The sequence below is a fragment of the Erinaceus europaeus genome, chromosome 4, assembly GCF_950295315.1.
Source record: "Erinaceus europaeus chromosome 4, mEriEur2.1, whole genome shotgun sequence".
Classification (NCBI taxonomy): Eukaryota; Metazoa; Chordata; class Mammalia; order Eulipotyphla; family Erinaceidae; genus Erinaceus; species Erinaceus europaeus.
This window is the reverse complement of record NC_080165.1, coordinates 15,121,169-15,136,200: the sequence shown is the minus strand read 5'-3', so window position 1 is coordinate 15,136,200 and position 15,032 is coordinate 15,121,169. Positions and strand designations below refer to the sequence as shown.

General features: G+C 47.3%; 1 protein-coding gene across 1 annotated transcript; it reads left to right on the top strand.

The window, feature by feature from the left end:
- Window positions 1-458: 458 nt before the first annotated feature.
- Window positions 459-7,314, top strand: LOC103121375 (polycystin family receptor for egg jelly-like). Its single transcript, XM_060190754.1, has one exon. The coding sequence runs from the start codon at window positions 459-461 to the stop codon at window positions 6,618-6,620; it is 6,162 nt and encodes a 2,053-aa protein (XP_060046737.1). The 3' UTR covers window positions 6,621-7,314.
- The last annotated feature ends 7,718 nt before the right edge of the window (window positions 7,315-15,032 follow it).

The following is a 15,032-nucleotide window of genomic DNA, read 5'->3' as shown; positions in this document are numbered from 1 at the left end:
GAGCTGGAGCAGGAGCAGAGCAGGAGCAGAGCAGGAGCACACTGCCCTCGCGCCCCTGCTGCCGTTGGTCGCTGAGCGCCTCCTCCTGGCTCCCAGTCCGCAGTGGAGCTATGCTGTGGGTCCCTGTGCTGCTCCTGCTGGGCCTGGGCCTGGCCTGGGGCCACCCCTCTCTGATTCTGCCTCCCAGCCTGAAGCCCCAGGACTTGGGCCACCACCAATCCCAGGACAAGGAGATTGAATCCAGGTCCTTCAGGGGCGTTTGCCCCTCCTCCGAGCCAAGCCCAGAGCCGGCCCTCCTCCACACTCACCTTTCACCTGAGGTCCCTGTCTCACAGCACACCCAGCCCAAGAAAGGCCGGCCAAGACTGCATCGCTCACCAAGCCACCTATCTCGGACCACCAGGAGACCCCTGCACAGGCCAGGGAGGAAACAAACAGCCAGCACCAAGGGGACCCCCATGACCCAAACTGCCTGTGTCTCTAGAGGGCTGATCTTTGAAGCTGTGGACTCTGACCATGACCAACACAAGCAGCCTAGTGCGTTGCCTCAGGTGAATTCCCCATGTGTCATCAAGGAGGTGAAGATACATACAGACACTAATCAGAGACCCCTGAGGATCTATATGGGTGTGGCTTTCACACTCTATGGCAGGGCTAACTTTGACTGTCCTTCAAAGACCAAGACAGTGCTAGGAGAGTGGTACTATGTAGCAGTGCCAAGAGTTGGTCATGTGCCTCAATGGGGAAGACCAAGAGAGATAGAATTTCTAAAGGTTCCCTACACATCGAAACTGGAAATTCATGATTTGCATAGCATGCTTGGTGTGTATATATTTAATTATACACTATCCATCAAACCAAATGCACAGTTGCCTCTTTTGGTAAAGTCAGATGTCCTCTATGTGGTCGCTGAGAGAAGGCCACTGAAGGCAGTTCTCCTTGGACCACAGAACATCACAGTGAAATTCACAGACTTACTCGTGCTGAATGGATCCACATCCAATGATCCAGATGAGGGCATGGCTGTACAGGGACTCACCTATACTTGGTACTGTACCACAAACCCAAAAAACTACCAGGGAGACAAAATAATAATGATGAGCAAAGAAGTGTGTGGCCCAGAACAAACATCTCTGAGGTGGGGAAATGAAAGTCTTTCAGTGCAGGAAATAAAGCCAGGAACACTGGCAGCTGGGCGTGTATACTATTTCAGATTGGTAGTAAAAAAAGACACCAGATCAGCATTTGCTGACAAAATGGTACATGTGCTACCAGGTCCAGCACCAGAAGCCAGACTTTTGTGTATTGAAAATTGTGAAGCAGTTTTCAGTATATCAGATAGATTATCTTTGTTTCTGAATTGCTCAAGTTGCACATTAAGCCGTGATGTGTATAGATGGTCCCTTCACGCTCGTGCTGGTGGTGAGATACCATTTGACTGGAAAGGGTTGACCACAACAGGAAGGAATAGGAACTATTTGTCTGTAAAAGCCTTTGCCTTATCAGATTTTCCAGAAGATCAGTATTATATTTCTGGCCATATAACAGCTTGGGCTGGAAAGTTTAGGGATTTTCAGCACTTCTTTGTCATCAACCATGCACCTAGACCTGGAGAATGCAAAATTAAACCACGCAGAGGAACTTCACTTGCTACTAAATTTGTTGTCATGTGTAGAGATTTTAAAGATTACAACACACCTCTTAAGTACAAGGTAATACTGTCAGATTCAAGGGATAGACATTCCTTAAGAGAAAACACCATGGGAGTGAGTCCATACTTTGGGACTCAGTCCACTTCCTCTTTCTTTCTCCCTGTTGGCTTACTGGTGAATCGTTACTCCTTGAAGATCTATGTTCAGGTGTATGACTCTCTAGGAACCTTTACTCAGGTGACTTTGGCCAGCACTGTGTTGCCTCCCACTAACCGTCTCTCCCCAGAGACTGTGCTGCAGAAGTTACACAATCTCACCATGGGACCAGATTCCAAACTCTCTGATTTGCTTAAAAAGAAGGATTTCTTGGGTGCAGGCTACTTAATTTATATTGGGGCGTCTATCTTGAATAGCATGAGATATAACTCAAGTATGCAAGAGGACATGGTCCAACTTCGAGAACACTTGGTCAATCAGACTTTCCAGCTTCCCTTAAACACTTTGGAGGAGATCACCCAAGTAGTTGCAGCTCTTGCTAAGTTAACACAGAGGGTGTCTGCTATCACAGAAATGTCCCAGGAGCGGTCCACAGAGAGGATCTCCCAAGCAAATCAAGCCCTGCAAGAGTACCGAAAGAGAAATAAGCAGTTTCACTCTGAGCAGATAGACACTGTGTGCACTGGCATACTCAGAAGTTTGTCCAATCTCCTTAAGCTCTCTGCTCATCATAAAGCTTTTGAGGAACCTATCTATGTGCTAGACTCTCTAGCAGACACAGTCCTGGCTAGTGTTGTGCCAGAGACTGAAACCAAGGTGCTGCAGAGCCCAGGCATCAACATGTATGTCAGGAAGACTGGAGAGTGGAATGCTGCCAACGTGAGTGTGCAGGGGGAGCACAGCCACAATGATCTCTATGCTAAGGTGAATATCAGCAGTGTTCCTGGTCTGTCTGAAAACGCTCACATGTCTACAACATTCATTGAGTTTACAGAAGACCCTTTTCCTTGGATAGGTTATCCAGAAAATATTTCAACTGATGTGGTGGGATTCAGAATGTCAGCAACTACAGCTAATGGTGAAGAAGTAGAAATCACACCGGAAGTAGCAGAGGTCTACCTGGCAAGGAAAACACTGAGCTCCGAAGTGTTTAATATCACCATGAGGCCCAGCACAGAGTTCGACAGGGCTGGTGAGTCCTCCAAGACAGCCACGGGGGCCTTTAGGTTTGAAGTGGACTGCAGTGAGCAGAAGGAGGTGCTGCTGCATATCATCACAGAAGTGACACTGCTGTTCATGGTCTCTGTGTATGCTGGTGGCAATCTCACACACAATGCTCTCATTGCCACCTATTTGGTGCCCCGTGACATCCCTCCCATGGCCAACCAGAGTGACTTGTTTGACCCAAACTGTACTGTGAAGGCAGCCCGAGTGGTTTGCCTGTCACCATCCCTGCTACAGGTCATAGCAGAGAGGCTGCAGTCAACATACTGTGTGATAGCTGTGGTTCTGCAGGCACCCCAGTTTGTTCTGAGCCCCAATGACAAGCTGGTGAGAATTTCTGTGTTTAGAGCTCAGTGCTTGGACATGTATGGGATCCAGAATGAGTGGAATGAGCACAGCTGCACCCTTGGGGAGAAGACCAGTTGGCAGAGAGTGCACTGCGTCTGCAAAATCAAAGACACTGAGCAGCCAAAACGACCCCCTATGTTGTCTAACCTCAGGCAGTACTCACGATACTTTGTGGCCAAGGTGATTGTTTTCCCCAACCCTGTGGATCTCCGCTTAGATGTTTTAAAGAAAATTACCCAAAACCCTGTAACTCTCATTGCTGTGATTTTTATTTTGATCTTGTACATAATTCTAGCTTTCTGGGCTCTGCACCGAGATGAAACTGACCAATTTATTCGTCAACATGTGATAATCCTCCCTGATAATGACCCCTATGACAAGACATGCTACCTGCTTACTGTTTTTACAGGAAGCCGCTGTGGCTCTGGGACCAGAGCCAATGTCTTTGTCCAACTTCTGGGAACACAAAGTACGAGCAATGTGCATTGCTTGAGCCACCCCCATTTTCCAAGTCTCTACCGAGGAAGCATCAACACCTTCCTCCTAACAACCAGAAACGATTTGGGAAACCTCCACTACATTCGTGTGTGGCACAACAATGAGGGCAGCTCACCCAGTTGGTACTTAAGTAGAATCAAAGTGGAAAATCTCTTCAGCAGGAAAATCTGGCTGTTCATGTGTCGGAAATGGCTTTCCATTGACACCTCTTTGTACAGGACGTTTTATGCTTCTCAGCCAGACCAGCCTGTGAGCAGACTCGACTTTTTTCTGATAGACATGACTTATAAAATGGGGAAAAGTCACATGTGGTTCTCAGTTTTTGCTGCTGTCATTAGTAAACAATTCAATCGACTCCAAAGACTGTCCTGTTGCCTGTCAGTGCTGCTCTCCTCTCTTCTGTGTAATATCATGTTCTTAAACTTAAATCCCAGTGAAGGAATGGAGTCACCACAGGATAAATACTTCCGGTCAATGATCATCGGAATGGAAAGCACATTAATAACTCTGCCTGTACAGGTGATCATCACTGCTCTGTTCAACTTCTCCCAGAGGAATCCCCTAGTACCTGTGAAACGTGTGGCTCCTCGAATGATTCCGGAAGTAGTAGACTCTGGTGACAACTGGGGAACCATTTTGCAGATGTGGTATAAGAAGGAGACTTCTGAGCCTGAGAAAACTAGAGAGGTGGAACAGCAAAGAATGGCTGCAACGTCAGTTCTGGACACCAAAGCAGCAGTTACCGTCGAAGAAGTCATCAACACTAACACTAATGCCAACCCCGATGCTCGTGCTAAGAAGCCCACCTCAAAGGCTAGGTCTGGACATGTTCAAACAAAGACCCGGTTTGTTCTTCCTCACTGTTTTGTTTACCTTGCCTGGGTCTTGGTGTTTGCCACTTGCAGCATCTCCTCATTCTTCATTGTGTTGTATGGGCTAACTTATGGCTATGAGAGGTCACTCAAATGGCTCTTTTCTTCCTTTTTTGCATTCATTCAGTCAGTTTTCCTGGTGCAGCCGGTGAAAATTATTCTCTTCACAGGCTTTCAAACAAACCGCAGCAGGTACTGTAAAAATCTCTCCTGGATCAGCACCTACCGGTACACAGAAATCTCACTGGAGGATCTGAATTTGAATCCATCAAGAATGGCTATCATCCACCAGAACATTGTCCAGCTTCAGAAATCACGAATGTACCAGCCCCTCACAGAAGATGAAATCAGAATATTTAATAGGAAGAAGATGGTCAAGAAAAGAGCATTGCTGTTTCTCTGTTACATACTCACTCATTTCATCTTTCTTGCCCTTTTGCTCACCCTTGTCGCTATCCTGCGTCACAAGGACACCTTTCACTATAATCAATTTATCTCAGACCAGTTCTCTGTGGACCTTGTAACAGTGACCAAGCTGGACGACATCTACAGCTGGCTGGATAAGGTGCCTCTGCCTTTGTTCCACAATGACGTGAAGCCAACATTCCTCCCTGACAGCTCCTCCAAAATCCTCGGGCTCCCACGGATGAGGCAGGTCAGGGCGAAACCTGGTGGGAAAACATGTCTGCCTGCAAAACACTTTGGCAAAAGCAGAATAGCTGGGGAAATCCACTGTCACCCTCAATATGGCAGTGACCCAGAAGACACAAGAAACTACTCTGCTTCTTGGGATACAGTTGCTAGTCAAGCCCCCGAGGAGACTGACAGTGGCTTTACCTACAAGCCTACACAAAGGAGCTGGGCATACAGGTCCTATGGACTCTCATATACCTATGGATCAGGAGGGTACACATTCCAGTTTTTCCCAGAAGAGCAGCAGTTTAATTCAACTTTGAGGATCAAGGACCTCCAGAGCAGCCACTGGCTTGATGAGAAGACATGGGCTGTGATCTTGGAACTAACAACCTTTAATGCAGACAGCAGTCTCTTCTGTAGTCTCTCAGTCATTTTTGAGGTTTCCCAGGTGGGAGTGGTAAACACGAGCCTGTCTGCACACTCCTTCTCACTTGCTGATTTCAACAGGGACACTTCCTCAGAAATCTACTTGTATGTGGCCATTCTCCTCTTTCTCCTAGCCTACATTATTGGTGAGGTCTATGTCATTTCTCAGGAAGGGGCCCTGTATGTGAGGAGTGTGTACAATCTTGTCAACTTTGTTTTCAAAAGCCTATTTCTGGTGCTGGCTGTGCTCTTTATCAGGAAGCATACCTTGGCCATGGGGGTGATCCAGTTTTACTTGTCTAATCCTGTAGCCTTTCTCCCCTTCCATGCAGTTTCCCAGGTAGATCAATTTATGAGGATGATTCTGGGCTTCCTGCTATTCCTGGCATTTTTAAAGACCCTCAAGTATTCCAGAGTCTTCTATAATGTGCGGCTTGCTCAGAGGGCCATCAGGGCAGCCCTCCCTGGCATCTGCCACATGGCATTTGTGGTGTCAGTGTATATCTTTCTGTACATGGCCTTTGGCTACCTGGTATTTGGCCAGCATGAATGGAACTACAGTCACTTGTTGCATTCCACTCAGACAATATTCTCCTATTGTGTCTCAGCTTTTCACAACACGGAATTTTGCAATAACAGGGCTCTGGGGATCCTGCTTCTCTCGTCCTTTATTCTGCTTATGGTCTGCATCTTGATCAACTTATTCAAGGCAGTGATTTTGTCTTCCTATGAGGAAATGAAGCAGCCTGTGTATGAGGAGCCATCAGAGGAAGCAGAAGCCATGGCCTATCTGTATCACAAGCTCAGAGCCATGCTTACCTCTGTGGGCTTCCATTCAGAGACCAGAGAGGAACCCAAGTTCTTTGTGGACATGGTGTATGGACAGCCAGAGAGGAATAGCCACAGGTATCTTGGACTGAAAACCAGAAACTTTCATGGAGAAAACAAGGTTTATCTTGTAGTTTAGTAGTAACACATGTAAGAGTTGGAGAGAGGAGCTTTGTTTCAATGTTCAGTTATTGGTTTAGAGATTGTTCAATGCACCATTGTTGCTACTCACCCTTACCCTGCATTTAGCTGTCTCTGCACTTAGGTCCCCTTATTGTGGAAGGATTCCTGATGCTGTCAGAATGTCGTGCAGTGGCAGGGGAAAGAGTGTGACAGAAGCCAGTGCTACAGTAAAGCTGTTTCTCGAGAGACACAGGCAGTTTAGAGATAGAGACCCAGTTGTGGGTGACAGAGCTAAAGAGCTCTGCCTCTCCCATGTCCAAGCCTGGTGGGTGTACTGTGCCCTCTTTCCCCCTGAGTGTGGAGTGTTCAGTACCTGTGGCCAGGTGCTAGCTCAACCACCAGTCTTGAGGGTGTGTCCTGATCATGTGCTTGAACCTCCCAACAGTGCTCAGCTTCACCTTTCACATTCTATTCAGAAATGAGCTGGTGAGGCATTGTGTGGAGATCCAGGACTGGCTCTCAGGCCTGGGAACCCAGAGTCTGGGCAGGGGCCCTGACACTCCGAAGGTCTGAAACTCTGCTGATCTTTAAGACTGCTGGAAGATCAGACGGAACATTCATAGCACTCTCTGGCTATAAATGTGCTGGAAATGAATTTGTCAGTGGATATTGTGTATATCTGCCATATCCAGGGTTTGGGCTTTTGACTATTTCAGCTTCCTTCTGTTTTAGGAATATTAAAGAAAGCACGGCTTATGCTGAAAAGAAACACAGATTAGCTGCTGTTAACTTGACACCCAGAAGAAGCAGGTTCATGTATGTAGATGTCACTTTCAGCTTTGTCATATTAAACGGGATTTCTTCAGTGAGTCTTGTGTTTTCTGTATGAGGAACATAGGACTCCTCCTTTGTTTATATTGCATAGGATGCGGTGCAACGTGGAGGGTGACCGAGGACAGTCATGTCAGCGAGGCGCCTCATGGGGTCACCTGGGGGTGTGTTCCGGGATTGAGAGGGGCACTGGGGTGGCCATGGCACTCTGGCCTGGGCAGGCACACTAGCTCACCTTCTACTCTCCAGAAACCTGAGCTCTCTGGCAGGGAGAAGTCTTCTGCACCAGGTGAGAGAGCAATGTGCTCATGGCCACAGTCACAGTGAGTGTCAGAGGTGAGTCCTCAGTGGCTCCCTCCCCAGGCAGCAGGAGACAGGCATGGCCTGTTCTGCCTGGCCTGCTGCTGCCAGCTGGGATGCACAGACATAGACAGCCCCTCTCCTGACTGCCCCATGTGGTAGAGCAGAAGGGATTGGGCACCAGGCATTAGTCATGGGGACCAGTTGTGTTCTGGCCAGCTCTCCTGCTCATGGAACCTCAGAAAAAGGACTTGATGCAGTCCTGGCTTCAGTCCAAGCAGAGCAAGACTCCCCTGGGAGGTGTCCAAGGCTGGTGGGTGGCTAGCAGGGAGATATGAGGCGATGCCATCACTCTTCCTAAGTGCACCGACCAGCTAAGTCTCTGTCTCTCTCCATGTGCTGTTGGAGGCTCTGGTGGGAAGAATCTCTGTTCTTATGGTCCTAAATGGACCTTGATGATTTTAATGTCTGTTTCTCATGCGACTATACAGAGACCCTGCTGGACCTACAGAGCAGATGGCCTTTGGGCTCTGAGCCCATGTTCTCAGCTCTGCTCTGGGGCTCTGTGCACCTGGGTGAAGATATGGTGCTGGTAGCTCGATGAAAGAGCAGGTCTGAGTGAGACGGCTAGATATTGCTGTGCCCTGCTGGGGTTTCTGGTAACCCCCAAGAGGCTGGTGGACTTGTGAGTCCCATGTAACCTGTGCATCTGGTAGTGCAGTGGGACCATGACCTGTGTGATGGCCTGGCCTGTTTGGAAGAGATGAGGATGGCAGCTGGGATTAGAGGGCAGGTTGCAACTGGAATAGACTTTGAGAGATGACTCAGAACTAATAGACAGGAAAAAAAAAAAAAAACTCCTCTGAATCATGATTTTCTTGATCCCAACATCTATCTACCAGTTAGAATGAAATCTAGTGGTGATCGACCTCAGAAGCAGAACATGGATATGTAAGAGGCCTCATATCAGCAAAAAAGAAGAATCCAGCTACAAGTTTTAGTGAAATGCCATATATTGAGAGGGCCTGTGTGAGAGGGTGTAGCCGCCCCTCCCTGCCCTATCCCCATGGGAGCACAAACTGTAGTCTGCACCCACTGTGCCTCCTCCACAGCACAGGGGCTGCTACAGGACAAGGGCAAAGCAGGGGGCTGAAGAGGCCTTCCCGTGGCTCAGGCCTGGAGCGGGAGATGGCTGCTGCTCCACATGCATCCTGCACCTTTCTCCCAGAGGAACAGAAGCTGAAACCACTGGGCAGTGGATGACAGATGGTGTCACCCTCTAGGCACCTGTGAAATCCCACCTCAGCTGCTGACACAGAACAGGAAAATTAAAAAAGTATCTGCATCCTTGTGGGAGGGACAGGCAAGTCCTGAGAAGAGAGGCTTGCAGGTGCCTTACTGCTAGGGAATGGGCAGGACCCTCCCCCCTTTTTTTTTATAATTCTTATTTATAAAAAGGAAACACTGACAGAAACCACTGGATAAGAGAGGTACAACTCCACACAATTCCCACCATTAGAAATCTGCATCTCGTCCCCTCCCCTGATAGCTTTCCTAGTCTTTATCTCTCTGGGAGTATGGACCCAAGGTCATTGTGGGATGCAGAAGGTGGAAGGTCTGGCTTCTGTAATTGTTTTCCGCTGAACATGGGAGTTGATTTGTTGACCCATACTCCCAGCCTGTCTCTCTCTTTCCCTAGCTGGTTGGGGTTCTGTGGGAATTGGGGCTCCAGGACACATTGGTGGGGTTGTCTGCCCAGATAAATCCCGTTGGCATCAGGGTAGCATCTGGAACCTGTTGGCTGAAAAAAGAGTTAACATACAGAGCCAAACAAATTGTTGACTACTCATGAACCTAGAGGCTAGAATAGTGCAGATGAAGAGTTGGGGGTCTCCATTTTGTAGTTAGTTAGTTGTCCAATTTTATTTATATTCCAAAGTGCCCATGACAATACTAATTTAATTAATTTTTTGAACCTGACATCTGATATGCAGGTGGATCCAAGTTATTGTCTGGGGAGATGATGTCATGGATGGAAAATGGACCAGAAAGATTGAAAGCTACTCTGGGAAGTGAGTAGCTCCCAAATATGGGAAAGTTGTATGAATATGACTGAGTATAAACCTCACTGATTTGATATGATCTGGGGCCCATATTCACCTTTGGAGCCCATGTGGCCCTATAGATCTGAGCTCATTCTGTGGTCATGAGTAAGAACGTTCTAAGCTGCCCCAATTTCAGGACCCATCTTCCTCAGGTGGAAGATAGAGTATGTTGTCCTGCCTCCCTTCAGATGGAACATTCTCTGTTGTTGATCCACACTGAGGGAAATGTCCTATGGGGGCCTACATGGGGTCTATTGTGTTGTTCTTTATAGAGATGACCAGTTACAATGAAGAGAGGGATCTATTTGAGGTTTAGGCCTGTCCTGTCTGCTTGGGAATCTCAGAACTCCCTGACTAGGTCCCAAGCTGATGGGGTGGCCTGGTATTGACTAAAGAGTCATTAAAGTATGCCAGTCTCTTGCCCTTATTCAGCTTTTGTAGGCCTTAATTTGATAAGGCTACCCTTGGAGTGAGTGAGGGAAGTATAATAGGAAGTTAGTGCCAGGATTGCCTGAGGGTGCTTCTTCCCGAGCAAGTGCTCTCTGGGTTGGAGAGAACTCAACTGGAGCCAATCTAGGCTGCTGCGTAGGAGAGGGATCAGGAACCGAGCTAACGTCGCAGGAGATAGAGTCTAGAACTCGCAGAGCCGGAAAGCAATTCCAAGTGTTTTTACTCAGAAAAGCAGCTTGTACTAGCCAAGTAGGGTATAAACAGGGTGTGATGTAGAGAGGGTGGAGCGAAAAAAGAGATTGGTGAAAATCAGGGTGTGACAAGGAGAGGGGGCGGAGCAGGCGAGAATTCTACCACTGAACCACCAATGCCCTGGAGGGAGGGTGATGCTTAGTTAACAGTGGTTTATGTAAATAGACCGCAGTTTTAAGTGGGATCAAACCAATGCCCTGCAGGCATGCCGGTGCTTAGTTAAGCAGGATTAGAGACAGAAGCTTTAAGCCAGGGGAGCTGGCATACTACCCAACAAGTAAGTGTGGAGGGAGGGTGAGGATTCTTGAGAGGGCCTGGGGTCCAGGACACAGGGGTCACCTAAGGCTGCTGCTGGATCCTCCGGACTAGGAGTGACAGCACTGCAGTGTGCTCTTGGGAGAGGGGCAGGAGAGACCTGTGAGGCACAGGAGGGAAGGCACTGAACCTGAAGAAAGGGGCAGACTGAGAAGCACCCACTGGGCAAATTAACCCTCCTCCTAAGCTCCAGGTAATTCTAGAGAAGGCTATAGCAGTGGGTTCCCTGAGGCCACCACTGTAACCACAAAACCCAGATTCTCCTCAAATGCAATTTATGCCCATTAGGTCCACCATGTTAAAGGCCCAGAAGAGAGAGTGGTATTCTGTTTGTTATAGGTGTATAGAAGACAGCCCACCTTTAACAAATGTTGTGATACGTAAATAATGGGAAAAAAGAAAATAAAATGCAGTGGTAAAGGTCACAATCATAAATGAGCCAAAGTTAATGTCAGATAGTTTACCTTCATTGCTTTTGTCACTCCCAATCTATTGCTATCTCTCTTCCTTTTTCACTTTTTTAATTGTTATTAACAGCTTGTTACTAGATTGTAGGATTACAATATGCAGTTGCTCACCATAACCACCACCAAAGTTCTGTATCCTTTTTCTCCCAGCTCACAAAGATAACCACCAGAGTTCTCATAATTATTATGTTTTTAAAAATTTTTTATATTTATTTATTTTCCCTTTTGCTGCCCTTGTTGTTTTTCATTGTTGTTGTTGTAGTTGTTGTTGTTACGGATGATGATGTTGTTGGATAGGCCAGAAAGAAATGGAGAGGGGAGGGGAAGACAGAGTGAGGGAGAGAAAGACAGACACCTGCAGACCTGCTTCACCACCTGTGAATCAACTCCCCTGCAGGTGGGGAGCTGGGGGCTTGAACTGGGATCATTACTCTGGTCCTTGCAATTTGCTCCACCTGTGCTTAACCCACTGTGCTATCGCCCGGCTCCCAAGGTCTCATAATTATTACATGCAGTTTGCTTGCTTCTGTTTTATTTAGATTTTTTTAAGCAAATTCATGTAAATAATGTGCTTGTACTCAACTGTGACTTAGGCAATTTCCTTCTTTTCTTTTTTTTCTTAAACTCTTGTTTCTCTAGCTCGGATCAGGAGTAGTGAGCCTCACTGCTAAATGTCCAGTTTGCTCCAGCCATCCCCGAGTGCGACTTTTTGGTCCCAGGAATCTCATGCTCACCCAGCAATCACTTTCTGTCCATGAGCCACACTTGCTTGTACTGTCCTGTGGCTTGGTAAGGTTTTGAAGAGATCCTGGTTGTATATTGTTGTCCAGGTGATTTTTGATGCTTTTCCTAGCTGATGGGGAAGAACAAACTGTAGCTGCTGCTTCTCCTAGCATGCCACCAAAAGTCTTTGCTATCTCTTTCTATATGAAAGTCAGACCTTATTCAGAAAGCCCTGGGGCCCACCAAAATAAGTTAATAAAGATATTAAGGGGGCAGGCAGTAGCAAAGCAGGTTAAGTGCACACGGCTTGAAGTGCAAGGACCAGCATAAGGATCCCGGTTTGAGCCCCCAGCTCCCCACCTGCAGGGGGATCGCTTTGTATGCGGTGAAGCAGGTATGCAGGTGTCTAACTTTTTCTCCCCCTCTTTGTCTCCCTCTCCTCTCTCAGTTTCTCTCTGTTCTATTCAACAAAAAGGGCAATGAAAATGGGGAAAATGGCCTTCAGGAGCAAGTGGATTCCTAGTACAGGAACAGAGACCCAGAAATAATCTTGGAGGCAAAAAAAAAAAAGATGGGGGCCAGGTAGTGGCACACCTGGTTAAGCACATACATTACAGTGCACAAGGAGCCAGGTTCACTCCCTGCTCTCCTCTGCTTGGAGCAAGCTTCACAGGTGGTGAAGTAGTGTTGCATGTGTTTCTTTGTCTCTTTTTAGCTCTTTTCACTCAGCTCTCAATTTCTCTGTCTCTATCCTTTAAGAAATAAGAAAAAATATATATTTTAAAAAGTTTGTGAGTTGACTTAGAAATATTTAGATAGTTAAGTATAGTTGGACTTACTTGAGATCAGATTAAGTGAGTGTGAGGGACAAATGCCTACAATTTGATAAGAGCCTCCTTTTGGATTTCTGGCAGCATGCATGCTGAGGATCCCTGTGCTGCTCCTTCTGGGCCTGGCCTGGGGCCACCTCTCTGTACTGCTAGCTCTCAGACTGGCGCCACTGCCCCCAGGCCACCACCAGTCTCAGGACAGAAGGTCAAGTTGAATTCTGTCTCTACTGACTGCCCCCTCCTCCCCATCAAGCTCACTACCTACCCTCCTCAAAGCTCACCTGCCGCCTCAGGTCCCTGTCACACAGTGCACCATCCCATGAAAGTCCACCTGTGCCTGCCTCACTCACTCAGCCAACTGCTTTGAACCACCCGCAGCCATCCACCCAGCATCAAGGGGACCCCCATGGCCCAAACCAACTGTCCTCTTGGGCTTCTTCACTTAGATGCTGTGTTTCCAGAAATTATAAGGATGTGGTTGAGCTTTCAGGGCTTAACCTGAGGAGTACGTCTATTCTGTTTGTCTCTCTCTACTGAGAGGTTGAACAAGGAGGGACAGGAGTAACCCCAAAGGTTTTCTCTGTCTATCAGATTCCCTGTCTCACAAAGCACCCTACATTCCTGATACTATGGCCATTAGATAAAAAGAAATGAGGAGATGTTGGGTTATTGTGAGGAGCATCACAAAGCATTAAGCCAGCTCCCCCTGCTCCACTCTGCATTCCTGATGGTATGGCCTATCTGCGTAATCATTGTTTTGCCTGGGGAGATCCCCACCCATTCCATTTCTTAGATCTGTCTTCTTTCTGCCCTCTGGAAGCTAGCAACAGTTGCTGGGGGGGGGGGGGGGAACTCCTACCATTTCCAGCCCCTCCCACCTTTCTCTGTTGTTTTCGATGGGTTATGTTGTTTTTGCCGGGCTGGCTTCACAGGCGGGTAACAGATGACCAGGGAGTCATGGTTGAGCTGTAGGCAGTATCTCTTTATTCATGCAGGACGCAGCGCAATCTAAGCCGAGCTGAGCTAAACTAAAGGTACTGTACTCTAAAACTCACAATGCTGTCTTTATATATACTTGCCAAGTAGGGTGGAAACAGGATGTGACATAGAGAGGGTGGAGAGAAAAGTGACTGGTGAAAATCAGAGTGTGACAAAGAGGGGGCAGATTAGGCGAGAATCCTATCACTGAACCACAAATGCCCTGGAGGGAGGGTGGAACTTGTTAACAGTGGTTATGTAAATAGAATGAAGTGTTATGTAAATAGAATAGTGTTAAGCAGGGGGGATTTAAACCAAATGAAACAGAAGGGGTCTCATGCATACCAACAATTCCCCCTTTCTTTTTAACTAATGGCCATTGTGGGGTGAACAGAAACGTATATCGTACAGGTGTTTTCAAAAGAACTGGCATAAGACATGGAAAACAAAATAGGCGAGCAGCAATAACCAGCATGATGTCAAGGGGAACGTTTCTTGGCTCAAAGGGCAAGGCCTAGCAGGCGAAATGGCATTTCTTGCCTCTGGGAATGCTTCATGCCTCTGGGGGCATCTCTTGCCTCAAAGGGCGTTTCCTGCCTCTGTGGGCATCTCTTGCCTCTTGAGGCGCTTCATGCCTCTGTGGGCATAACCTAATAAGGAGGGAGAGTTTTCTGCCTCTGGGGAAGAGCCTGCAGGCGAGGGGACATGGTCTATAAAGTCTCAATGTAATTGGCTGAAGTTAGTCTTTGAGAAACACAGCAGCTTGTACCAGTAAGTCCGATGGAGGTGTCAGTCCAAAGTAGCTGACCACAGAAGAAAATGCCAAGGGATGAAACGCTGTACGTCTGTCTTGATGGGGAATGTTGGCCACCAGAATTCTGCTTTTCTGTAGAGAGTGAGCTTTGGAGTCTGTGAATCTGTTTCTTCAGGTCGTGCCAGGTCTCATCATTGGTTTCCGGGGGTGTGTTGTAATCATTCCATCTTGTGGGCAATGTCAGAGAACAGGGGTCCAAATGGGTTTCCAGAAATTTTAATTTGAGTAGATGCTTTTTCATGTGAAGACTTTGACAGCTGAAATTCACTTACTTGTCAAACAAAACTTGTAGCAGATTAGAAGTTTACTATAATTGATAATTCCATTATAATTGGAAGTCCTTTCTAGTATGATTTTAAGGTT